The sequence below is a fragment of the Lampetra fluviatilis genome, chromosome 8 (genome assembly GCF_964198595.1).
Source record: "Lampetra fluviatilis chromosome 8, kcLamFluv1.1, whole genome shotgun sequence".
NCBI lineage: Eukaryota > Metazoa > Chordata > Hyperoartia > Petromyzontiformes > Petromyzontidae > Lampetra > Lampetra fluviatilis.
This window is the reverse complement of record NC_136282.1, coordinates 2217214-2244459: the sequence shown is the minus strand read 5'-3', so window position 1 is coordinate 2244459 and position 27246 is coordinate 2217214. Positions and strand designations below refer to the sequence as shown.

The 27246-nt window shown below is 42.3% G+C and overlaps 1 protein-coding gene across 1 annotated transcript in view; it reads left to right on the top strand.

The window, feature by feature from the left end:
* LOC144933773 (adhesion G protein-coupled receptor B3-like) overlaps nt 1-5475 on the top strand; it is a 235164-nt gene extending 229689 nt beyond the window's left edge. The window contains exons 28-30 of the mRNA XM_078858875.1: nt 1484-1519; nt 1643-1747; nt 4253-5475. Coding sequence (XP_078715001.1) covers nt 1484-1519; nt 1643-1747; nt 4253-4261 — 150 coding nt within the window. The 3' untranslated portion in view covers nt 4262-5475. The remainder of the gene's footprint in view (nt 1-1483; nt 1520-1642; nt 1748-4252) is intronic.
* The last annotated feature ends 21771 nt before the right edge of the window (nt 5476-27246 follow it).

Below are 27246 nucleotides of genomic sequence, written 5' to 3'. Positions count from 1 at the left end.
CCTGACCGACTGTCGTCTCATGCTGTACACTGTGTTCAACCGCCGCCACACTGCAGGTCACGTCTCTTTTTTAAATCCTTTATATTAAATTCACTTGCTTGCTTGCGTGCTTGCGTGCTTGCTTGCTTGCTTACGACTGTGCAAATCTTTCGGTCGTTTTTTAACCCACTTCCCGTGATCCAATCGAGCTGACATTTTGCACACATACTCGTTGTGCGTGACAATTAATTTTCGTGAATTTTTCCAAAATTTTACACTGTTTAGGGAATTTTTTTAAAATATTTAATTACCAATTGCTTAATGGTGGCAGACAATAATCTGACCCATAGGTGGCAGCCATCTCAAGCCAGAGGACGAGAGGACTCTAGCCGCCCATTTCATGATGACGCAAATGTTGACTAACCACATGGCATGAAATCCCTGCCCCCACGCTGTACAATGGAGACTATTTATAGAGCAGTTAAATTGAAGCCGCCAGGTTCTTGAAAGTGGTAAAACGGGTCAACGTTAGTGCCCTCGGGAATATACGGGGCATGTCAAGAGGTGATCTTACATATAAAGGATTTATAGTGAAAAACTTTGTTTTTACGGGTTAATTTTTGTTCTGCTCCTTCTTACGTCGCACTGCTTGTTTTTCGAATTCTCTCCCGTCGTCTCTTTTCCCAAGCTCTTATAACGTTGCCAAGTTCAAGAAACGTGTGTTAACGCTTACCTGTTGCGGCTTTTGACAGTGCTGTTTGCTGCTTAATGGTTTGGGCCTTTGGGCCTGTGCTCAGCAACTATGTGAATTTAGTTTGAGATTTTATTCAGTGTGTTTTTTTAATATTTAATAATACACACCCACTGCACCAATGCCATTGCAGACCAGATTTAACCTGCATCAACATTGTAAATAATGCAGTCCAAACTGGAAATAATAGTCACTTAAAAATGCATTGCATCCACATATCTAATGCACATTAATTTCTCTCATGAAGCATTAGCTTGCGGCAGACTTTACCTCAAAGGCCCTTCTGCTGCTCACTAATTGCACAGATTAAAAAAGAAAAAATTGCTATCATAACACCAAAAAAAACTGCGTATTGTGCAGGAATTCCTAATAATTTAATTCCCTTCTGTTGCTGATATGTTTTTTTGTTCTAATATAGCATTGCACATTTTTGTTCCTGGGGAAGGAGGCGGTTTAGCAAATTTATTTTGAAATGTAATTTTTACTAAATATTTTAATTGGCACCTTTCATACCTGCACTGAGCTGTTTAACACGTATACAGTATCCCTAAACATTTCTTGGTTGATTACAGGGCTGTAAAACCTTTAAAATGCATAGTACTTGAAATAGCTTGAAGCTAATTATAATTTAAACGGCACTTCAATGTGCAGTTGTGAAACTACGGAAGATATAATATGACATTGGCTAATCACAGTCTTAACTCATTTATGCCAATTTATTTTGTCTTTTATATTATGTGTTTTCTTCTCTAGAGACAAAAAAGTAAATATTCTGAAATCGACATTCAGGTAAGCCAAACATTAACCATTTTGACGGTGGTTTTCCCGAATTGTGTGAGATAAACGATTTCTACGTTGTGTATATATTTGTAATCCTCCATTGTTCTTGTTGTTTCTGCTGCTGCTGCACAGAGGATCATGCACACACGCCAGCGACACAGCGAGATGTTCCAGGAGATGAATCAAAAATTCCAGTCCCTGGAGAGGAAACGCAAGAATCCTGATGAAAGCATTGACGTAAGAACAAGACACGCGTGCGAAGTTTGTTGGATTAATATTTTCTCACCTCCCTCCCCCCGCTCTACTTCAATTGGGCTATTGACACCACCCCACCACACGGAAATCTCACAGAGCAATTGTGCCCCTTGCGTCGTTGAATGGCTGCGGAATAATTTTTTTTTCCACGCAATTACAACCAAAACATATTTCCAGCGGCTTTGTTATTGCTTGACACAGGATAGGTCACACTTTGCCACACACTCTGCTATACGATTGTAGCATAACGGTCAAACTGATGTTTTCAATTCTTAGAGCAGGGATATATCCACAATTAAGTGTGAAACTAAATTTCGTACAATGGCTATTTTTGTGCAGCCATTGGTGATGAAGATGTTGAGACCATCAAATGGCTAGACCTGAGAACTCGGCTTACTCACAAGTTGCTGCCAGATCGACAAAATTGTTCTCCTTCATTTGCTAAGTGCTTTTATTTCTAATTCAAAGCTTGTCTACAAACTGGCTGTTGTAGTGATTGTAGCGGGAGCACACATTTCTCTTTTTGCTCCATGTTTTATTGCGGAATTTATGCTTAAATTTATCAGGCTCAATCATGGTTTTTCACAGTTTATATCTGGTGCTGTTGTGAGTTAAATATTACTGTTGCACATTTTGTTTAGGACACGGTTCCATATTTGGCCTAATTATTTCGAGTGGACCAACTCACAGTGACTTTATGGGCCACAAATTTGAAAACCCGATAACTGCTCATTGTGCAATGTGGATTGAATTGTTAATAGTAGCGGTACATGAATGGCAGTCAAATGCTAATAATATAGCTTGACCACTTCATTTATTCAGCTTCATCATTTTTTTTAACTCACCGATTCAATATATTCTGGGGTGCGTATATGCTGTTCTTGTGACCATGTAGCGATGTATTGTAATAATTTGAAACATTGAAGTTAAATGTAATAATTATCCTCTTATCTGTAATGAGGGTGGATGTGATGAGGTGACAGATAAGTTACTTTTAAAATATAACTAGCGTGCCCTTGGATCATGTAAAATGATCTCAGGATTGCGTTAAGCTAGCTACAGTCTCTCTAGGTTACTCTGTGTTGCATCGTGCGCATGTTGTAGTAAAAGGCATCGTAATTTGGGTTTAACAGAATGTATTCTTTCCTTGGCCTGCTGTAGGCTGCATAACGTGAGGAGGTGCCTCACATTTCCACAAGTTCCCGAACTCTACTTATCTTCCCTCGCTATGCAACGTTTTAAAATGTGATCGTAATGAAATGATGCTTAATATATCCCGATGTATTGTTTTGACTCCCCTAATAGTGTGTCAGTGATGAGAGAGTACCGCCACCAGTCCAGGCTTGTGTGTCCCAAGATCTCGTTAGAAATACAAATTTGTGCTAAATGCACCTCTGATACGCTGCGGCTTTTCGTCCCGCCGTGGACATTAAATGCGTCTTCACCTCATGCTGGCAGTGGTCTTTGCTCTGGAGATTGTCCGGCAGAGCGTTCCACACAACGTGCGACTGGGCCCGCAATCTGGAAAGTGCGTTGGGCGTACGGTGCTATTGTTGCTGTAAGGTTCCCCGTCAGGCTACATTTAAATTTCGATCAGTCGTGACGTTTAAATTTTGCCCCGTGAGTGACCCTTCAGTGCCGGATACTATTGCTCAGGTGACAGTGTTTGTTTAATGTGTGCCAGCCGAGAGAAACAGATTAAAGGTCAGTGGGTAATTGCTTTGCTCTGCAAAGCCAGGAAGTTGAGTAATTAATTGTCTCCTCTAGCTTGTCTCTGGAGAGAGGAGGCGAGAAAACTGTAGTCGACAATTAAAATGAAAGTGGCCAATGTCAAGTTCAGTCCCATTTGTTATTTACGTGGCCGGGTGGCTCAGTGGTAGCGTGAGCAGTTCGCAATTGGAAGATGCTCGTTCAAATCCTGGTTGGTGGTTCACTCAGCCATCTCTCTGGGGTCGATAAAATAGTTGCCACTTTGTGAGAAAGTCAACAGTGGTCGTCCTATGCGTAGACTTGTCTCAGGCCATAGGCAGTTCTTTCAGGAACTGCTGATGATGTCCGTGCATGCACAAAGATATTGTGCTTTTTAGAAATGTTTGTTGTCTTGTTAGAAGGTGACATCACAGAAGTATGTGTGAGCTCCATCCTATTAACAACCTGTTATCCACACGAAGTAAAGTGCACTTCCCTCACACGCTGATGTAGATGCAAACTGAATCAACATTTTACTTTGTAAATATCAGAACTGGAAAACTTTTATTTTTTGTTCCAAATTAAGCGAAAATATGAATTGAATCATGGCTGGCAGAATATCTTTGAACACATAATCTCAGTGCTGTTGTCTCAATGCTTTGTTTCCCTGGTCAGAATTATAGTTCACGTAATCGTGCTTCTCTTGACAATATAACTTCCTCCTCTGATGAAATAACTCAATCATAATTGAAGTGGAGTGTCGATTGATGCATTGTCATGCTCTCTGTTCCATTGCAGGTCGTATAGCGCGAACCAAGTTGAACAAGTCATCGTTTGTGAAATGGCAAATGGATTCACTGTTTAAGAGGCACAAGGATATAAACGTTGAGTCACCATTGAACTGCAGAAATTTCCGCATCCTTTTATGTCCATCAAAAAAAAAATAAACACTTCTTCTTCTGTACCGACTTTTTGATTGGGGGTATTGTGTGATCGCAAGAGAATGAGCATGGCAGCAGAGAGAAGAACAAATGTAGCGATGTTAACGAGGTTATTCTACAATTCTCCCTTTTACAACAATGTAAAAAGTAATGTATTATATGTTGATGACCATTGCTTGAATAACAAGGCTTCATGTTGTACATGACACACTATAATGTAACCTCTGAACTACAAACTGGATTTCTTGGCGTTCAGAGACGATATTCAAGAGGTGAGAAGACAGTAAACCACATTGCGCATTAAACATCTGCCCCTGCCCCATATATATACGATATGAATATGGAAAACACCAGCTGAAATTAACCAAGTTGGTCCCCGGTTCGGTATATATGTGAATGCTTTAGCTACGTTATATTTTGTTTTAAAAAATATAACTTAAGCATTGTATCATTATTTTGGCTGAAAATAAAGGCAAAAGGGCTCCGTGTAGGTCATTGTCGGAGGTAGTTGACACGGTTGTGTTTTACCTCGTATTTATTCGTGCGTTTTGGTTCCCTTATTCATTTTAAAATATTAATGTTACGTATACAGTACTGTATATACCTGATTACTATTGCTTTGCAGCTTTACTTTAAAAAACAAAAATTCTTACGAGAAATTCCATTTTCTTTGGGGGAGAAAAATACAAATTTATTACAGCTGTGATTTGCACGGGGCTCTTCCTTGTCTGTAAATAGAGAGGAGTTTTAGTTTTTTTCTCGTTGCATGCTCAAGGACCTGTGTTTTTGTGTTGTTGGACAATGATAACTCTATGGTATGCTGTTTGGAGACTGTACACATCTCTACTTTGCTGTGTAATCTGTGGTCGTAGACATTTGCTTCATTTTAAGCGGAATGGTTTTTACTTTGTGCTGTAATTGCATTTTTGGGTTGTGTGTAGTTGGGCAATTAGTGAATTTCAATCGACTTCAAAAGAAAGCTATGCAATTTTAAGAGTTACTTTCAAATTATATTAAATTTACTGTATACTGCATTGTAATTACATAAATTTCCACTTAAAATGAAGTGAGAGATACAAATAAAATAAACTCAAATTTTTCATTTAATTTTGTTGTCATGTTATTATATCACAAATTAATTTCACAGATGGCTAAATTGGGGGCCTTTTCAAATGGTATAATGGCTTTGCTATATTATTCGGTAAGGCTCTGCAAATGCACGACATGGAACCTAAGTTCCAAAAAGATGCCTCTTTTTTACATTTAAGTTCAGTAACTTTTGCAGGCATAGGGCCAGATTAACCTCCTTAAAACATGGGTGAAACATTGTTTTGGCAATTTGGCTCATTCTTGACAATGGTGAAAGCAACACATTACTAAATAAATGATGACAATTTGCTCGATTTTTCAAGACCGCAATTTGGCCCCTAAAACTCACGCAGAGACCAGCAATTTCTGCACAGCTGCCTTTTTATAAGTTCACGTGAAATTATCAAATATTTAGGCTATACTACTATTCCAGAAAATGTATTTTAAGTGGGTCCAGAGTAAGCAGGCTGTCTTTCAGCATGGCTGCAATTTTCATCTGTAAATTACACACGCGCATTTGCTTGGGGGTTTTCGGACACACACATTTTTTAAATTGAAAACACATTTCTTGAGAGCTGCTTTTTGTGTTTTGTGTTGTCTTTCCCCCGTACCTTAAACGAGCACTGGTTGGTTACGTACGGTGCGAAAGAAGTCCAACGTAAATAATGAGCCGTTTCCCACTTAGTCGGTGAATGTGTGAAAGTGGGTTAGGGTAGGCACGTTAATGCCTAGACGAGTACTCGCTCGTTGAAGATCACAGGACCGACCCAGCAGTTATGATAAAACAAACGAGGGAGATTTCCAGGTCTCCTACTGTGCCTCTGTGCCACCCTGACCAAGCTTGCCCATTATTATCAGATTGACTCCCACCTCTTGTTGTTTGAAGGAAGCTGCTGCCAGCTGCCAAGTACAGTTGTGTCATTCCTGAGCCTTCTCCACAGAGGCTTATCATGACACTACTGGAAGCAGTCCGTTCTAGGTCCTCAGCTCTCGGTCCTCCTGTATGACATCAGATGTTTTCCTCCCTAGCCTGTTTTACCCACATTGGCCTTGTCTGCGAGAGGAGCCTCCTCATAGAATATCATCCAGATGTCTGCTAACGGTAAACACCTCGTAACTCAACATGGATGAACCCAAAATAAATCGCAGGCATGCCAGTATTAATTGTCTAGCTCGTGCAGGTTAACCACATTTTGCTAGGACATAGGCGAGACAACATGACCATGGCCAAAAAAAAATATGGAGCAGGGTGTGACTGAAAGTTGTCAAATGTGTAATTACAGAGTTGCACCGCTAATGATGATACAGTCAGTCTGCTTTAGATTGAGACTTCCACATGGTAACACCGCTCTGCCGAGGGAAGTCTTCCACGCTTCCGCCAACCGCCCCATCACTCGTTTGAGGGCAAAGAGTGTTTAGCGACGGAGTACATGGATGTTTTTGTTTTAATAAGTGCTGATGTTAAGCCCTCTTTATGGAAGGTTGAGTGATTGGGGTCGGTTATTGCGTTAGCGTAATAGGTACAAATCTCCAGGTCAACTTATCCCAAAATAACCGTTATTATATACTGTATTGCTCTGATATTATCCATATCTGCATTGTATGGAAATTCCTTTGGTGGAGTCAAGGTGTGTGCTACATCCCAACTCAGAGGAGGAATCCGCAAGCTACTTACAGAGAAGGGATGTAACCTCCACCCTTCCAGTTTCCTAAACCATCCCAAGGTGGCATGTGGATAAGGGCAGTTCCTGCTTCTCGTTGACCTTTATCTTTAAACCTGACCCTGGGGGTCAGATTGGATCATCATTCTTCCTCTTCATGATGATCAGATAGGTTGATGGTAGTGGTTATTTTTTGTTGTATGTTGAACTTCGTTCGCACCATACATAGCCAACCGTGATAATCAGAGGTGCGGGAGGAAGGATAACAAAAGAAAGGACAACTTTATGCAAGGTTCCCCTCGCTTTATGCAGTAGATGCATTCCAAAAAAAAGGACACAAAGCGAAACCGGACGAGACGGCTGCCTGCTGAGTAGTGCTGTCATATGATGTAATTAATCTCACGACAGGATGAATAATAAATGATGTACAATGTGCAGGCCCATTTACAGTGACAACCACTGCTCTCCACATATGTAGTGACTTAATCGGAAACACTAAGAGTTGGAGGCACTCTGTTTGTTAACACGCACCAACGGGTTAACACTTGCAAATAATCCGTCTGTAGTTGACTACGGTTCCCAGTCAGGACAGCGGGTTGACTGCCTGACTGGCGACGCCGAGACGGTGAAGACGAGAAGAACGGTGAAGACTCCGGCAGCACGACGGGGATCACACTCCAAACGACAGCCGCGAGGTCCCCCCTCGGGGCCCCTCTTATACTGCCAGCGTGGCCTGGCTCTGCCCCCGGCCACGCCCCCTTTCTAGAACCTGCCCGAGAGTTCCTGGTGTGTCCCTTCCGTGACCTTTCCCGTAGATCCCCCTCTGGTGTATCACGTGGCCTGTTGCTGTCAGGGCTGCTGTAAGCTGCAGATCCCCTTCCCCGCCAGCAGCCAGTGCTATGCTGCTACATAACTAATTCTATGTCACTACATCATAGACCGATACACTACACACTACACGCACCAAACAAAGATCCCCCATATAGCCTTAACATACTTTTGGGGCAAGTCCAATTGGAATCGAACTTGGGTATTCAGGTTCATGGCAAAGTGTACTAACCACTGTGTCGCCACTCCACCCTTTCAGGACGCACAGTGACCAGTGTGGTAAAGTATGGTTAAGCAACCACCAATAACCTCATGAAGAAGGGCCATTTCCCAAAACGTCAATTATATATTTGCTTTTATTTTAAGGAATTATTGTTGAAGAGTGTGCTTGTGTTTTTCTTGTTGCATTTACTTGTACACCACTGCTAACGCAGTTCTGTTCAGTTTATTTCGAAGTACCCCGTGAGGTAAGAGGCTTTTGAATTAGGTTTCATCAACAAAGCATGAGTTCCCTGGCAAACATACCATTCACAACAGGTAAGCAAGAAAAATAGAAATACAAATAATGAAAGAAAATAGCAACATATCACATGATGTAGAGTATATTACAAAATTATATTTTAAATATTTAACTAAAGTGAGTATTATTGACGCAGCATCACCAATCAGTTTGTTCCAGTGGCTTGACAACAATGGCTCTATTGTACAAAAATAAATTTTAATTTCTTATTATATACATGTGTGTTTCAACACGCGAGCACTTAATGGTAGGCATTCCAGGCGTTCTGAATGTGCTTTAGCTGCGTGGGAGCTCAGAGTTAACATTTCACATCCTTTAACCACGCGAACTCCCATTTTGAGTCATCTTCACGCACATTGATATTCACTGCAGCGTACCTTTACGCACTTATTTAACCACGTCAAAGGCAATTGAGCATCATTTGAGTAATTAATTACTTTTTCTGTGTGAGAATTCATTGACAATTATGCATAATGTGGTACTTTAGCGTTGTGAAAGCCCAACGAGTAATTATTTCTTAATGCCTTTTATTTAACCATGAACACCCATTCCAATGTATCGTGCTTCTAATAAGTGTAACCTCATTGGGTAAGCATGTTCAATGAATTACTTTTTTTGGTGTGCGTCTTTTTTTACGTTATAGTTGGCAACCCCAGCTCTGGCAATACTCCTACAGCCACTAACCGTAGTCTTAACACTAACTCCAGCCTTAGCCTGACCTCTAACACCACGACCACCACCACATTCCTCGTCCTTACACCAAACACCAACCCTGCTCTGCTCGAGTTCAGTGCCTGCCGTGGCGAATGCGGCGACTCCCTGGCCTGGGCCCACTCGGGCCGGTCCCCTGCACTGCGTGGGGGCTCCGTGGTTTCCCCCCAACAGCGGCCCAAGGTCTGCGAGGTCTCGCCTCGCCCCCCCCCCGCCCGCCCGCCCCCCCGAATCTACATTCGCGGTCGCCCTAAAAACCGCCACTGCCAATTGACGCCTGCCTTCACATCGCACGCCAGAGAGCTGGAGACAGAAAAGATCCTGGACGAAAAAAAACACGATGCAGGACCTTCCTGGAAAATATAGAGAGTCCCGCGACTTGAGTGTGGCTCTCCTGCATACAATTATTGTAGTGTATTGAAAACAAAACCCCATAGAACGTCAACATATACAGTACTTCAGTATTTTTGTAGCGATGTTTTAGTGCACAGGTTGGTCCAGTTGTCTTGTGACCCCCCCCAATTATTTGACCCCGAACTTTCCCCCCCCCCCCCTTTTGTGTATTCGTTTTTGTTTTCACATGCATCGGTATCCAAAAGAATATTAAGTTTTAGAGCATTGAATGGGGGTGACGATACATCTGGACCACCGTGTACATTGTTGTTTCCGATTCAAAATATCGCGAGTTCGATACATCGATGTGTTCGTTTTTTTACTTTCGATGTCCCATCCCGAGATGCGGTCAACACGAGTGACGCTGTGGCTCTGGCTGCTGGCACCCAAGGTCACCAACGGTGATGGGCGTCTCGTCTGCCCACTTCACGAGCGTTCTTCAAAAGCTGGGGTAGCCACAGCTGACGAAGGAAAAGTCTGCAAGATATAGCAGCAACACGGTGGTCACAAAAGACACACTGCCACGTACTGTAGAATTACTTAAATTAGCCTAGCTTACATTTATGGGACATGTATACAAATAATTGGACTCGCATGCAGTAAAACGGATACAGCAATTTAAAAAAAACTACAATTAAATGATCTGCGAATCCTGGTCGTTTGGAGATCATTGGTGGTTCGTGACTGCTCCCGTAATCCACAGCGGATTGGAAACTTTTCTCGAACTACAAACCAAGATCCGTCGAAGTGGTGGTGGTTAGTGAGCGTGGAGCTGCAGGAGCGGAGCTGCAGGGAAAATACGGAAGATTTTTCTCAATGGTTTTGTTTTTAAGTCAGTACAGACGAGCCGTTAGTAGAAAGGTTTTTTATGTTCACAATTGGAAATCAAGTCTTACAACAACAACAATCCATCATCAGATCCACATGGTATATTTGCACCATTTAAGTCTTAAAAAAAAAAGTATTGTCCCCCCGTGACCCATGAATTTATTGTGTATTAATTTCGCCGCTATTCACGCGTCCCGCTTCTCCCGTAATCCACAAAATCTTCACGGATTAATGGAAAGTCGCGACTCTTCCCTCCCATAATCCGCTGCACAGCACACCACATCCGTCGTGAACGCTGGAGGGGCAGGTCTAACCTGCGCTGCGTGTCGCAGATTACAGCATCCGCGACGTTACATGGTCCCAGCATATCAACGATAACTTTTGTTGGACGTTCACTTCGACTTACACCGCACGATGTAGCACCATAACACCGCAGTGCTCGGTAAGAGATTCCGATTGCCGTCATATCAGTCGCTATTCGGTGTCATCTTCCAAAGCGGTTCCAGATATTTATGCTTAGCCGACCGAGAACTCGATACGAATGTGTATTTTCATTGACACTACTACCACAGCGTAATTTTAATATGATTTGTGATCAATAAATAAACTCTGCTTAGTTGGGTAGATTGCGGCGTTGCTGCAGCTGAGCTGTGGTTTTCGGCTTGGCACACTTGGGTGGATGAGAGCATCCGGAGGCCGAAGCACTCCCCCCTCTTGCCTTACTTCACCACTCCCAAGATATAAAGTTCTTATATGTTTGCCGACACCTTTTTCCAACGTTTAAGAACGGTTTAGTCCATATATATACCTGCTGTACACACACACGCGCGCGGTAAGTCTCTTAGCAGTGCACTAATTGGCAGAGAGCGTGAGACTGCCCTCTTGGGTTTAAGTGTTGAATTTCGCGCGTTATACATATCCAGGGCGCAGCTGTTGTACCTTTTTCATTTTCCCATCAGCGGTCCCCTCTGCGCATTGTGGCTTTAGTTCCATTTTTGGAAATTGGAGCGCGAGAAAGGTCTTCGCCACACCACGAGCACGATCACGACTATGATGGCAGTGTCGCTCTTCTTGTGTGTTGCCGAGTAGACGCGATCAGCGACGTCGACCCTCTATGCCGGCAGGCATTGTTGGTGTTTCCATGGTCGAGCGAGTCGTTTCTAACCACCGTGTCGTTATTTTACAACAGAAGTTCAAAGTCAGGGTTTTTTTTTCCCTTCACAGGGACACCACGAAGCGGTGCTGATCTTCGTCACTGACCCTGAGTGAGAACATCACGGGGAACGGTCAATCCAAAGACAATAACTCCATGCGCTTTGGTGCAGTGAAGTGTAAATGGAGCTGAGTGTTTTCAGGGTTCAGTCAATGCCAGCTCCCCTCCCATGTGTTTGCCACCAGTTACACCCTGCTGTGAAGTAGATGATCCTATTACCCCTGCCTGTCAGATATTCAATGCTGTCGCGTGACTTTTGAAGGTACATCGCAGCTGTTGCATTTTTTTTTTCCGAAGAGATTTTCAAATTAAATGGATTCTGTTTGGTGTTTTAGCATCTTGAAACCTATTTTATTGCCAGAAAGGGTAAAACCCCTATTGTTATATTTTTATACTGGTAGGAAAATTCTTAATTTTTGCTTCTAATTTGCACGTTTTATGTGACGAGACAGATATGTGAAGGCGACTTGTCGTCTGCTCATCCTTTTTTTGTGATTTATATTCTCCATGACGCTGAGTGATCATTTTGTGTTATGTGCTACATATGATTGCGTCGATCTAAGACACTTAAACAGAGGGTTCTTGCCTTTAACCTCTGGCAGTTCACGAGCATCAATTCAAGCAAGCCAGACTGCTGATGAGGCAATGTCTTTCGGAACCGGTTCAGAGTTTCCTTGTTGAATCAGTGCTGCTAAAATTATGCACTCCCAGAAGGCAGTTGAGCCAATGGGTTGCGTAATCAATATTTTTTTATTTTATTTTTTGGAGAGACAGATATAAGAAGACATTTTGCCTACTTATCTAATTTGTTTATTAGCATGTGTTCTCTGATCCATGTATTTACCTGTATTAGTTGCATTAATTCCTAGCACGCAACCACTCCTTGCTTAATTGACTTAAAATATTTTGTTCCATAGTCGTTTTCAGTTGATGTTTCTCATCCGTATGTTATGGCAGGTCACGTGCATTGGTTTAAAACTCTCGTCTTTAGGCGCATTGTTTTATTGCTTTTCATGATCAAATGTTATTTTCTAAACGCACTCCATCCTGATCTTGCTCGTCTCTAATTCTTCTTTCGATCCCATCCTGCCTCATTAAACTGCCCTCGCCATAGACATGTCGCTGTTTCGCATCTGTTCCTCCAGAAATGATTTCCTTTTGTTTGGAAAATAAGTTTTATATGGCTTCTGCTTTGATCACATTTATTTTTAGCCACACTTTGCAGCCATCATTGTTAATAACCATCTCATCGGTACTGCTGATATGGTTAATCCTTTTTCCATATTTGTTTTTGCCTTCATATCATTTTCATAAAACTTCTTAGAACGTTTCTGTGTGAAGTCGTGGCGACAGTGCAATTCGTTGCCCGACTCTACTTATTTTTATTTTTATACTTCATGCAATCGCAGTGTAGCTATTCAATCTCTATACCATGAATAGTTTTAATCACTTATATATTTTTAATTAGGTGCTTAAGTTGAGAAAAGCTTTCGTTAGTTACTTCCAGATCAAATGTCTTTCCATTGTCTACAGAAGCTTGGCATGACGGTATTTAATATTAGCTCATATTTCAAGAATCTGATTGCTCGTGTGGATGTAGTCAGTCGCTGAAGCCCTTTTAAAAACCCTGCCAGAGTTGACCATAGTTGGCTGACCTCTAAATATATCCACAAAATTATGTAAGCATCCTGGTAACCCACAAGGGATCTTAAAATATATCCAGTGCTTGAATGTTCACATTTTATAACCTTAATAAATTAGGCTATTTTAATATCCAAGCAGGCCTCAGTGCACAACTGGTTTGGCCCGTTTTCCCGGACTTATGTCCTAAATGTACACACGGCATGTAACACACGTGCTGGACAGCTCATCGACATTACAGCAGACGATAAAACAAGAAGCAACAACCGTAATCGTCCTATGTCTATCTTGTCCTTTATAATGGGACAGAGATTCCCATGGGGTAGGGGTCCAGGGATGGGGATGGGATGGTCTGTGGACCCCTAGACTCATAGGAGGTCATGCTGACCACATGGGAGGTTGTGAACGGTGGTGAGCTGCATTAGCACATTCCTGATAGACCAAATGGACTTGACTATAGGCTGCTAACAGCCATCGAGTCTGAGTGGAGGCAAGACTGATCAGTAGTCACAAACCTAAAATATGGCCACAGCATTTAAAAAGGTTGAGAGCTCTTAGTATAGAATGTTATAAAACAGGCATTCATTCATTATTACAGGATATATATTTTACCACTTAATTTATTGTTTGTGGCATTTGTCTAGAAATACAGGAAATGCACTACTACAATTAGAAAACTAAATGTGCATACATATTTTTTAAACCTTCATGGAAAGTATGTGAATTTGTAAAGCAACGTGTTGATTATGATGGCAAACACGAATCACTGTTTTTTTATCATCCAGTTATAAACAAAATCAAAGGTCAAGTCAAAGTATCATGAAGTTCAGGAGGTTTCGGTTGGTGTTAGTTTCCATTGCTGACCAGTGGAGAGAATTCCACATTCCTATGGTTGTGCTTTTTCCCATCGGACAATCATTGTCAGACTTCCCACACAGTAGTACACATTTCATGATCTAGGAAGCACGACAGGCTGAGTCAACTCACAGTTACACACAGCAGGTAGCTAATAGGGCACCTACTTAAAACGTATCGAAAAAAAGCGACACATTCGTCAATAACACTGCCTAAAAATTAAACACATTTTTATTCGTGATGTTCCAGGCAATGGTCCTTCTTCACAGCAAGGGCCACTGGCTGGAACGTTGCCTATGATTATATGTTTCACTTCAAGGCAGTGTTGTTGACAAATGTGTTACAGTCTCTTGTTATTTGAGCTTGCGCGCTCCCACCAATGCAGCTTCACGAAACAGCTTCTAGTGTGATTGTTGTTGCCCAAGTTTTTAAGGACAATAATTTTACACAACATATGCAGTCTTTTGAGATCATTATAGACTTCGTATGAGTTTAATAGTAACCAAGCAAAGCATGATATGAAGTAATTTTAATTGTACAAATTACATGATAATATAATTATTACCTAGAACATTTTTATTATTTTGCCATTTTCTGGACTTTTAAGAGTAATATTACACCGGTGGCTTAGTGATCAGGGCATTGAGCTGCCAAAACCAAGATGTATTTTTTTTTTAAGCAAGGGTAGCCACCCATGATTAAACCAGTATCCCAAGTGTCGTGAGTTAATGGTTTCAAACGGGTCACCAATGACTATGAGAAAGAAAATCACCACATATTTGGTGTTTCACTTACATTGGCCAAATTCTAACTTTGATAATTAACAGAAGACTGCTTTGACTGACATGGGTTGAGCATTTCTCTGCAGCAGGGAAGTATACAGAAGTGTATCCATCCCCTAGTCACATGAAGGAGTTTCAGAATCACTGCTGTCATTTTTGCAGGCCATTCTCCAACACACTGGGTGATGTCCTGTTCTGAATGAGTTCAGAAGGTATACCTAATTAATTGACACTGCGAGCAAAATTGTATTGTTACCAAATCAACCTCGAAATGTGCAATGTTTGTATGTTTCTATCTTTTTTTCCTTATATATAAAAGTCTCCGCGCGCGCAAGCTTGCGAGGGATTTGGCTCTCGAACGGTGGGGTTTATATCTAAAAAATAATTGACAGCCAGCACGCCCTAAGCCCCGCGGTGGGAATAGGCTATTCCTTTTTCACGTCCGTCACCTTTAAATTAGTAAAATTAGCAATTTAGTGGGATTTATGTATTTATTTGTTGCGCGACATCGGCCGTACCAACTCACGCCAATTGGGTGGGGGGGGGCGGACCCTGCCAAGTGATGCGCGTTCGGTCGAGCTCACTGTACTGCCAGCTTTTCATCTCGACTCTTTCCTGCTTTTTCAGCTGCTGCCTATATTGCAAGCTTTTTAAGTCCACTGTAGCAATGATTATGTCATTGAGTCGGCGTACTGGCAGTCTATAATCTAGACTGTAGCCTGCTTCTCAACTTACCTGTGCGTACTGCTGCTATTTAATGTACACTTATTTCAGCTTATTTCTTCTATGCATTTCTATTGTTTCGATTGCTCACGTCCCGCAATTTACGGATACGTAGTCCTGCGATGCTGATATCTGTGCCATCATCGGAGATTGCTGTGCACGTCGATGTGTGTGTGTGTGAGTCAATTTGTGTGTTTGAGTCCATATATGTGTGCGTGTAGGTCCATGCGTCTGTGTGTAAGTCCATGTGTATGATGTATTGACCTGGTCAAGGCCTATGATACCATCAGTAGGCCTGGCCTCTGGGTTGTTCTTCGTGCTTTCGGAGTCCCTGACCCTCTGCTCACGATCCTTAAGGACCTTCATGATGGGGAGCGGCCCCGCGTCAAACTATGTGGCCATGAGTCAGAGCCATTCCCTTTACACCTTCGGGTGCAACAGGGATATCTGACTCCCACATTATATTACATATATTTTTACCACGTAGTTCCGAGGAATTACCATCTGGTACACATACAATGGGAGGCTGATCGATGCTCGGGTGCGGTCAAGGGATGGCTCCCTATTGCTCAAGCACGTTATGTATGCCGATGATCTGCTAATTGCTGCTCACTCGGAGGAGTTCGACGTGCTGCTGCTGAACCTGGAGCTTGCCATCAAGAGGTGGGGCCTTACCATCAGGCCCACCAAAACTAAACACCTGCCTGGGTATTTTGTACCATCGCATACTCCACACCCACAACTCCCAATTGGTGATGGGGCAGTTGTGGAGAGAGTCGAGAGTTTCCCATACCTTGGCAGTGTGCTAATGACCAGCTCCGGTTTAACAGCAGAGGTCTCACTCCAAATCAGCCGAGCCACATTATCTTTTCATCGGTTGCTTAACGCTGTGTGGAAGCTACCTGGTCTATCACTCCGCACGAAGCTTCCGGTCTTCTCGGCCACGGTCATTCCCTCCCTTCTCTACTTTTGCGAAACTTGGACCCCCCTAATGGAACATCTTCGCCAGTTAGAAACATTTTGAATGGCCTGCCTGCGATCCATGCTGGGTTTAACCAGGCTGCATTGTGTGATGAGCTCACAAATCCTTGAAAGATGTGGATAAAGTCCCATCGGTGAGCTCCTCCGGCAGGCAAGGCTGCGTTGCCTGAGTCATGTAGTCTGCATGCCCAGCCACCGCATGCCTAAACAGCTTTTGTTTGGCCGGATCGAGGGGGCTAAATGGGCGCGGCACGGGCTAGAGAAGAAATGGAGTGATGTGGTACAGGAGGACGTGGAGCTAAGTGGAATTGCCGATGACTAGTACCAGCTGCGTCAAGATCGGCCTCTGTGGAGGAGGCTCCTGAAGGACGCTACTGGGCAGTTGGAGGCAGTCGCCCTCCAACAACAATGGAGGGCGGAGGAGCGACGCTCACAACAACGAGCAGAGCGCCGGGTGGCTAAAGCACAGCAAGTTGCCACAGTAGGGGGCACAGGTGGTGCATCAGCCAGTCGTCTCATTCAGTCGACCTGTGCCATCTGGGTTTGCCCCGTGACCTCCTGCCAGCGGGCGTTCGACACTTCATGTGGCCTCAAGGTGCACATAGCCTGGCACAAGCGTTGTGGTGACGTCACCGCCACTTAGTGGCGAATGGCGGTTGTTGTTCAGTCTATGTATGTATGTGTGAGTCGATATGTATGTGTAACTCTATGTGTGTGTGAGTCGATTTGTGTGTGTAACTACATGTGTGTGTCTAAAGTCGATGTTTGTGTGTGTGTGAGTCCATAAGTGTGTGTGTGCGTGTAAGTCCATGAGTTTCTATGTCTGTGGGTCGATGTCTGTGTAAGTCCATGTGTGTTTCTGCCGTTTTTGCCCGGGCAACGCCGGGTACTTCCCGCTAGTTTATGAATATATTTACACATTTCAAATACTTTTACCAACATTTGTATCATTTTCAAAAGCAATGTTTCATTAACATTTTTTTTATCAGAGCCCAAAATAAATAATCTGGCTACATGAGAAAAAAATATCTGGCACGCTAGCTAGAATAGCCAATGTCTCAGCCCTTTAAGGAAGGGACCACCCATGGCCGAAATACTCCTAGAGTCCGATTACCTAATTCAGCCTTCGTGGTGGCAGAAACTGATCTCCACTGTGGCCCAAGGGTCGGGTCTAAAAATACACTTCAAATGTCTGCTTGGTATATAAACCTCGTTTTTTTTTAATGAAACTATGTTTGTTTAGCCATAACAATGTAAATAAAATTAAGATTGACATTGAATAGTGTGCGAGAAATAAATAATGGTACTCAACATTAACACACAATAATATAAATTATTATAACCGCCATCAATGCAGCCCTAAGCAAGCCATGAGGGGGTCGGGAGAGATTAAACAAAAATAATCTGGAGTCGTGAAGAGATTGATCTTTGATCTTGATTGAAACTATTTGAGGCCTACGTAAGCTTAACTGCAGCCAGTGTTTTATAGACAGCCATAGAGTGGAATTCATACTTTTTGCTGACTTGGCTGATTCTAGAACACTTTAACTTTGAAGAGGGTTTGTTACTTTCAAACAGGACTGCTCCAAAAAGCTGCACACACAGCGGGAAAATGTGGGTATAGGAGTCCTCTGCGTAAAACAAGGTGTTGCCTGCGACACCCTGCACCAAATAACAAAGTCAGCATCCCGATTATCAACATGTTGTTAAGTGGTGCTAATCTTGGTGGTGGTGCTAATGCAGTGTTGCAGAAACAAGTGTTTCCATTGGACAACCAGTGTTAACTTTTATCCATTGCGGAGGGATTGGAAAGGGTTGCCACTTTTTCCACAGACTAAATCTAGACATTTGTCTCAGTCAGCCTATGTCTATCAAAACTGTGCAATAGACTGCAATAACGTTCAACATAACACCACCAGATATCGGCACAAATACATTTCTGCCACCCCCACAAAGATTCCAATTCCTGCACTGTCTCGGTAAATCCAGACAGGTAGCAACCCTATGATGGGTTCAGTGTATGCAGCAGAAGGCCTTGCAGTTTATCATGTATTTAAATTACAGATGTTTATACATTATACCAGTACGTACATGACTAACAGTGTAGTAGTACCTCTTTAAGTTAAACTAAAACAGCTTTATGTCTGTGGAATTTCAGGGATTAGCTCACATATATCACCACCCTCTAGCAGGAGGATGGACATTGCAGATCTACACTTTCAAGTGGCATGCGCTATATATACTCCAACGGCTCATACACGCAGTTCAGGCAACCGTTTGTGCTTACATCATTCATATTGTATGCACTTTGACTATATCACTTGTGCGACAACAGCATACAGACAGATACAAAAAAACACATATTCATTGTCTCTTGATATTTCATGAACATTTTGGAAATGTTTGTTGCGAATGTGATAACCATCAGCTCGACCAAAAGGCCACCTCTCAAAGTGGGCCTGAATAATGTTTCCCCGTCATTAGACCTCCTTTGCCAGTACCAAAGTCTAATAATAGGGTTTTTCCCCTTTTTTCTGGAAACAAAACTGAAACCTTTTTACAAGGAATCATGTGTGCATTAACCACAATACTTGTGGTCACACCAGAGATAACTTTAAAGAAAGCTTTTAAAAAAGCTGTCTCTGGTGTGGACCAATCAGTTTCTTTAAAGAAAGCTGTCTCTGGTGTGGACCAATCAGTTTCAAGGACAGTGCATATATTATCAGAGTGTTTTTGTTTGCATTATGACCACAAGTATTGTGGTTAATGCACATGATTCCTTGTAAAAAGGTTTAAGTTTTGTTGCCAGAAAAATGAGGAAAACCCCCTATTATTAATGTTTCACCATACTTTATTTTATTCGTAAAAAAAAAAGAACTCAATTGTGTATAATTGCAGTGGCGTCACTAGGGGGGTGCGGGGGTGCGGACCGCAACGGGTGACACCATCAGAGGGGGTGACACTAAAATTAGTCTATACAATTTCTGATTCTAAGCTTTCGTGACTGCAGGAGTTACTCTTTGGTTCTTATGGTAAAGTCACGTAGAAAGAAATGTAATTAAAATAATAATAGCACTACTCTTTGGTTTTTTCGGTAAAGTCACATAGGTGAAAACAAAATAAAACAACTAAATTAAATCACGACATTTCAGAAGCAACACAAGCATCCGTCATCAGGTGTGACTGCTCCATCAAAATTACTGTAGCGTAAGAAGAGAGCTATTTAGAGACACATGTTTATATAGGGAATAGAGGGGGGAGGAGCCAATGGGTCGGGGAGCATGCGGCAGGCCGTGGAGCGTCGCGGGCGGTTGAGCAGGGGATTAGCATGCGTTAAGCCGATAGATAACCATATTTTTTCTTTGTGATGCCAGGGGAGGGGAGGGTGAGTGTGAGTGAGTACGGTGACTGTGCGATGATTGTGGCAGTGGGGGAAACGGGGGAGAGGGGGAAGAGTAGGATGGGGGGACAATTTTTTGCGCTATTGAAACACTGTTGTACATCAAAATTTCTTAGTGATGGTGGTGTATCAGGCTGGGAGTAAAAGACTGGAAATATGGACATGGCTGTAAAATTATAAGGCAGCTAAAGTTTGACTTGGTTGATGACATCCTTCCAATGATTGCTTAATTTGAAACTATCCTCTCGGTTGAAGTTGTGTCTATGTTTGTATATCTGGATGGCTTCATGGACAAATCTTTGGTAGTATCCAGACGGCTTGCAGAGTACTTTGGTATCGGAGAAAACAATATCACGAGAACCCGCTGTGTTGAAACAATGATCAGCTACAGCAGAATAATTCGTCCTACCGTGTTTTAAATATAACTTGTGCTCGCGAATGCGATCAGATATATGTCGTTTCGTTAACCCGATATAACAGTCACCACAATTGCAACTCAGTTTGTCGACACAGGGGTACTGTAAGTCAGGAATTACATCCTTTACGGATGGGATCAGATCACGGATTTTGTATACTGTACTGAAACGGGCCTGGATCTTGTGTTTGGTTAGAATTGAGAAAATATTTTTGGTAACGCCTGCTATGTATGGCAACGTGATGCTTTTGATTGGAGTCTCAGGGGGTTGTTTCTCCATGGTGGGAGAAACAGCTTTGCGGATAGTACGGTCTGAATATCTATTCATCTTAAGGGCCAGGTGTAAATGTTCCAATTCACTGGTCAGGTGGCGTTCGTCAGAGATGCAGTGGACCCTATGGTACAGTGTTTTGATGAGGGAATTATTGTGTGCTGGATGGTGGTGGGAATCAGGCTTCAGATAGGAATCTGTGTGGGTGGCCTTCCTGTAAACAGAATGTCCCAAAGACCTTCTCTCAAACAGAACATTCAAGAATGGTAGCTTGTCATCCTTCTCCACTTCCATGGTTAACTTGATGGACTTAAAATCTAGATGGACTTGAAATCTAGAATTAATCTCCTCTACGGGGAGGAATTCCACCGATCTGTTAGAGTTTTTTAACAAACAACGTGACAAGAAGTCACAGCTTATCGAGACGCTAACCTTCCTCAAGAGATGCCGCGACAACAAGGTAATACCCATCGCTTTCACACTCACATCTGCTGCTGTGTCTTCACCAAACGCTAAACGGATTTTGTTTAAAGCTAGCATATCACTAATCTCAGAGAGAATAAGAGTGCTCTGAGTTACCGCACTGAGTGACACCAACCCTAGTGACGCCACTGATAATTGCAATAACTTAAAAAGATAATCAGATGCGAATTATATTGACTGTACTTAGATGCATTCAAAGCCTGCTGTATAATCTTGATTTGAAGCTTTATACATTACACTAAGGATCAATATTGCCGATGCTCAATTGTAATGTTCGAGTAGTTTACGATAGGTGCGGGATGGGGCTGAGGGTCGAAAACAATCAGCCAGAAAACAGGACAGCCAACAGGCACATTATGTGTTAACTGCATGCAGTAGTGTTCTGTGAAAATAGCCAACATGTGTGTTCAAGTGCGAATTGCAATATCCAAGGCGCGAAGGGATTCAAGCACAACCCAGCATCCATCACGATTATTACTTTGTGAAATAAAGGCGGGTAGAGCTGCCCCGCCTTGTACCTGATTCAACCTGGGTGACACCAAAACCACAGCCACACGAGAGACGCAGCGATCAAACACTAATAATGATTACGTCAACTTTTGTAGCGGGCGAACTCAGACGCGCGAGTAGGAACCACAGACAAGCAGGAAGGCAGCCACGCGGTGAGCTGATGCCAATAATTGCCGAAGCTCGACGGTCCTCTATATATTAAGCTGGTTAATGAGTCATGGGACCTCCCTTGCCAGTATCAAAATATAAGAATAGGTTGAATCCTCTCTGGCTATAAAACAGGTGTTAAGATCAGGGGCGGTTTCTTCATTAGGGCGGTTGGGCGACGCACCACCAATGTCATTCAACCACAGAGCCACGCTAGCCGTCACTGTGCCTCTGGATATAGTCCAATCAGCGTCATGTCACGTTCTGTGGAGTACCGCCTTTTTTTGGGCGATTTCACTCCGGCTGAGAATCGCCCCGAGTGGCCCCATAGACTTACATTCAAAAATGTTTTTTTTCGAAGGGCGGGCGCTGCAATGCATTCTCTATGGCTTCCGGGAGGGCTCGCACTAACGTGCTTACGTCATCATACGTAAGCACGTTTCATCCAACAATATAATTTGTCGCCACCTAGTGGAATCTTTAATAAAATAAACTTGAGTGGATTGTATTAATAGTGAGTATAGAAACAAACAAGATGTATTGTAAGCGTCACTTGATTTTTCATTAATATTAAAGAAGTGAAGTTGCCTTTACATGCTTAAGCTGTTAATTTATCCATTGCATGGGTGGACCTTATCCTTATCAATCATCCAGACATTTGCCCCCCCTGAGAGATTTTGCAGGAGCCGCCACTGGTTAAGATGTAAAAACACCAAACATAAACCTTTTGCAAGGAATCAAAGGGGCCGTCCATAAATGACGTCACGCACCTGGGGGGGCGGGGTGAGAAATGTGACGTCACATCAAAATCGCAACTTTCAATAAATATAGACAACACGTTCTACTTAATTAAATAGACTTTTTAATAAATGTTTTCTCCTACAACATCAGAGTGCAGCGCGACATTAAATACGCACTACAATGACAATAGTTTAAAGCGATTTCAAGCATGTTTTATTTTTCGGGGGGGGGGGGGGGCAGAGCTTTGTGACGTCATATTTGAGGGGGGGGGGGTCTAACTTTGTGACGCCGTGTGACTAAGGGGGGGGGGGGGGTCAAAAATCGTCCAAAATCGCGTGAAGTCATTAACGGACGGCCCTATATCTGCATTAACCACATATTCTTGTGGTGAACATGCAAACAAAAAACATGCTCTGGTACCACATTTTCGCTGGACTGCATTCTCCCGGCGAGCCGGGGCGTGTGTGGCAATCCACCTCGATGTTCTTTGATCCACCAACCCTCGCTGCCACCGCAGTGCCGGGCTGTATCACAGCACCGTGCATCACAATACGCAGTGATGATGCAAATAAGACGTGGATTTGTGTACAGTAAAAGCATGGGCGTAGTTTGCGGTGGGGGGGGGGGTATTTGGCTGCTAAAAATTTCCACGTGATGAGCCATCGTTCGTGGCCAGGTCGCTGCTGAAAAAGAGCTCTGTAAGCTCAGTGGGTCCTTACCAGGTGCATAGTTTAACCATTCTTTGCCATGTCTACTAACATCCGTCTCCTGCCTTTCTCACGTCTCTTCGTATGTATTTTGAGAGGATGCATTACATTGTATATCGCTATTATATGTCTGCGACCTACTGCTTTTGGGACAATTAGTCCAATCCAGGCCTTTACAAAAGAGGCAACCTTGGGCCAAAGCGTCTACTACATTCATGATAGTGGCGAAATAACATTTCTTATTTGGTGGTGATAATTGCTCTTCGGCTTCTGGATGAACGTATGTTGTTGAGGTCTTGCTTGATGGCTAGCTTGTAGTTGGCAAAAACATGTGTAAAACTCCTTTATGTCCATACTCTTTGGTTCTTTCGGTAAAGTCACGTAGGTGAAAGTCACGTAGGTGACTTTACCTGCAGTCACGAAAGCTTAAAATCCTTTGTGTCCCTTTGTGTTTCTTGCCAAGTAATACGCGTGTTCAGTTCGCTAGTCAATGCTTGCAATAGAAGACGTAATTCATCTCTTAGTTGCACTTTCCCAAAAGGTGTTTTCAAAGGTCTTGTTACTGTTGTTGAGTTATGTCAAGTGATGTTGCACTCTTTCCAACTGTGTTCTTAGCCATTGCAGTGTATACAGGTCACTGTTATATGTCCTGATCTCTTTGAATCCTCAAACGGTTAAATAAAGTCAACTTGAAACTCTAACTTATCCGATTGAGTCACTGAGCATAAAGCATATGAGTTAATGTTTGTAGACACTGAAGCATAAAATCAACAATTTTCACCAATTTACTGTTAATTTGCGTGAAGTATATGTGGCCTCTAGATGATTAAAATTTGTGTTTCAATTTCTGCGAGAATGTTTTATCGCTGGGTAACGTTTCGCTAAAAGTGAACGTGCACGAATTTTAGCAACATTTTTAATTCATGGGCCTGTCTGGGTAATGATCAGGTGAATGCCTCATGACCAAAACATCGTGTATGTATGTATGCTGAACTTCTTTCGCATCGTATGTAGCTAACTGTAAAAATCGGGAGGACATGAATTTACTTCCACGCTTATCATTGGCATGTTCTGTTTACGTGACAACCCTTACTAATTGGCTGTGGCGGGTGGCGGTGGATTTAACACATTTATATTTACGCGATCTAACCCAAAAAAAGCAGTATTATGAATGATCTGGCTGCACACTGTGCAAACTCAATGCACCTTACCAGCTCTCTTTGTATAAGCAGTTATTTATTTGAGTTGGCCATTAAAGAGCTTGCCGACATTGATAATGTTCAATGATTGATCTGCAAATGAAAAAGTGTGGACAGTTTTTTCTTTTAATGGAAATAGGTTTCGTAGAATTGACAGCAAATCTGTACAACTGCGTTTTTGCAAGAATTACAATGCAACTGTTCGAGAACCGTAGGACCGGCATTGTTGCGACGAACAAAGTGGCGCACATTGTCTCGTGCGTGTGTGCGCGCACATGAATGCAGAGCAAAGTAAACAGGAAAAACAAATGTGGACAGGATTCTGGCAGTGACAGGTGACCGGGACCTCATGGGAGTCTAATCCTCCAGGGAGAGTGATGATGGCCACGATTATGTTGTTTGACCACCGGGTATTTGTTGACAATTTGGCGACAAGTGGGATTTCTAGGTTAAAGAATATTCTTTATATCAATAAATCTTGAACCACAATTGTCTACATATACCATGCCTCGTGTTTTATTAAAATACCAGCACACACAAAGGTTAAACTACAGGAATATAGAAGGAAGTGCTGTGTAAACTGCATTTTTCAATGCTAAAAAAATTGGTTATACGCTAATAATGTTGATTTGTCATATCTGTTTTTATTAAATATCCTCAAAGTGGAAACAAACATTCTATATTGTGAGAGTAATCTGTCGACCTTTACATTCCAGTATCTTGACCTGAAAGTTCCAATAATTACTCCCTGTGATGAATGCGAACCTACATTTCCATGGAACTGCCAAAAAAACTTCCTAGGCTACGACTGAGTTGTGTCCATCCCAGCCATTTGGCCCTTGGCAGCCACTTCACGTGGACGATTTCAGCAGTGCACTGAGCACAGCCCTGAAGGCACTGACAAATATAGCTTTACGGGCTTGTAATATAAGAAGCCTGACATATTTCTTTCAGCACGTCATTGGTGATTAATTAGAACAGGCCATATTTTGTCGGTTGAACTTTAAAAAAAAAGAGGCCCCTTTGCAAGTTTTGAACCAATGGGCTTTTAGCGAGCCGGCATAAATTATTCTTTTAACGTCATTTAACGTCAGCTCGAGAACCAGTGCCGTCTTTCTCTTCACAAGCCTCCTCCCGGCTTCTCCATTCCCCTTCGGTCTTGAAGAGCAGGTCAGTAGTCGGGAGTTCGTCTCACGCGCAAATCCACTAAAGTTGCAATACGTCGCCGCACAACATTCTGTGGGTGTTAAATGCATCCAAAGTTAAGCCTGTTTCACCTTCATAAATTTGTACGTGAAAGTGTAACTTAGTACGACGTGAACAATATAATCATTACTATTCTACTTTGCACATTAAAAGTAAAGTGTATGGCAGTTATGCCCTTTGATCATTCGGACCATGAAGTACTGCAGTTATAAAAAAAAAACAGACATGTAACTGTACACTCGCATCTGCTCTGTACAGATCAAGTGTAAATATTCTTTATTTTCAACGCAATTATTCTTTGCTTTCAAAAGGTATCTCCAAAATATTAAGTAGTTTACCATATTTATCAACTCGTGGTATTTTAGGAGTGTATTTTAATGAGTTTTGTATTAACAAGAATTAATTGACAGTTTTGCATGTTTTTGTTAATTAAGCTTATCAACTGTGCAACTGCACGTTATGATAATACAAACTTGTTGGGCTTTTATCATTAATGTTCAAGAGCACGTGGTGGGTTAACGTAGTGATTAATTATGCCAAAAATGGTCAATTATTAAAAAACAGTGGTTGGCCATGGCTCCCATGCTATTCTTGTTGATTTCCATGAACCCATTTGATAATCTGCTCCTGTTAATAGTTCCACGGTGTGAAAATGTTACTTGAACCTAAACAAATTCAGATCTGGTGCCTAAAAATACATTACAAAGGAATGTTTAATTGACTCCTGAAATTTGGTTAACGCCTATTAAAACGTATTGAACCCATCAAGATGAATAACAATGTCATCTCTTTTCAAACCTTTTTAAGATTCTAATTTTAAATTTGATGAAATTTTAGCGAATGCCCTGAACCCAAACTCAATCTTTGTACTTGATCTCGGCAAGGAGGAGTGGAATCGTACATGGAGACTATGTTTAGAGTATGCCGATAAACCTATTGCTACTTTATTGAGTAGGTTTTCTACACTATGGGAACCTCATTTGCCAGTACAAAATATGATAATTGGTTCTTTACCCTTCTATCTGGCAACAAAACTGACACCTTTTAACAAGGAGTCATGTTTGCATAGACCGCAATACCTGCAGTCATAATACAAACAAAAGAACATAACTCTGATAATGTACACTGTCCTTAAAGTTGATTGATCCACACCCGAGACAGCTTTCCTTAGAGCCTAGTCTCATATGGGTTGGACCAGATGACGCCAAAAGGCGCCTTTTGGCGTCATCTGGTCCAACCCATATGAGACTAGGCGCCTTTTGGCGTCATCTGGTCCAACCCATATGAGACTAGGCTCTAAGGAAAGCTGTCTCGGGTGTGGATCAATCAACTTTAAGGACAGTGCACATTATCAGAGTTATGTTCTTTTGTTTGCATTATGACTGCAGGTATTGCGGTCTATGCAAACATGACTCCTTGTAAAAAGGTGTCAGTTTTGTTGCCAGATAGAAGGGTAAAGAACCAATTATCATAGGTTTTCTACAGTCGGGTTCTCGTTTTTTCTGCAGGACCTGTTTTAATCTGGGCAGTTCGAGTTTCCCACATAG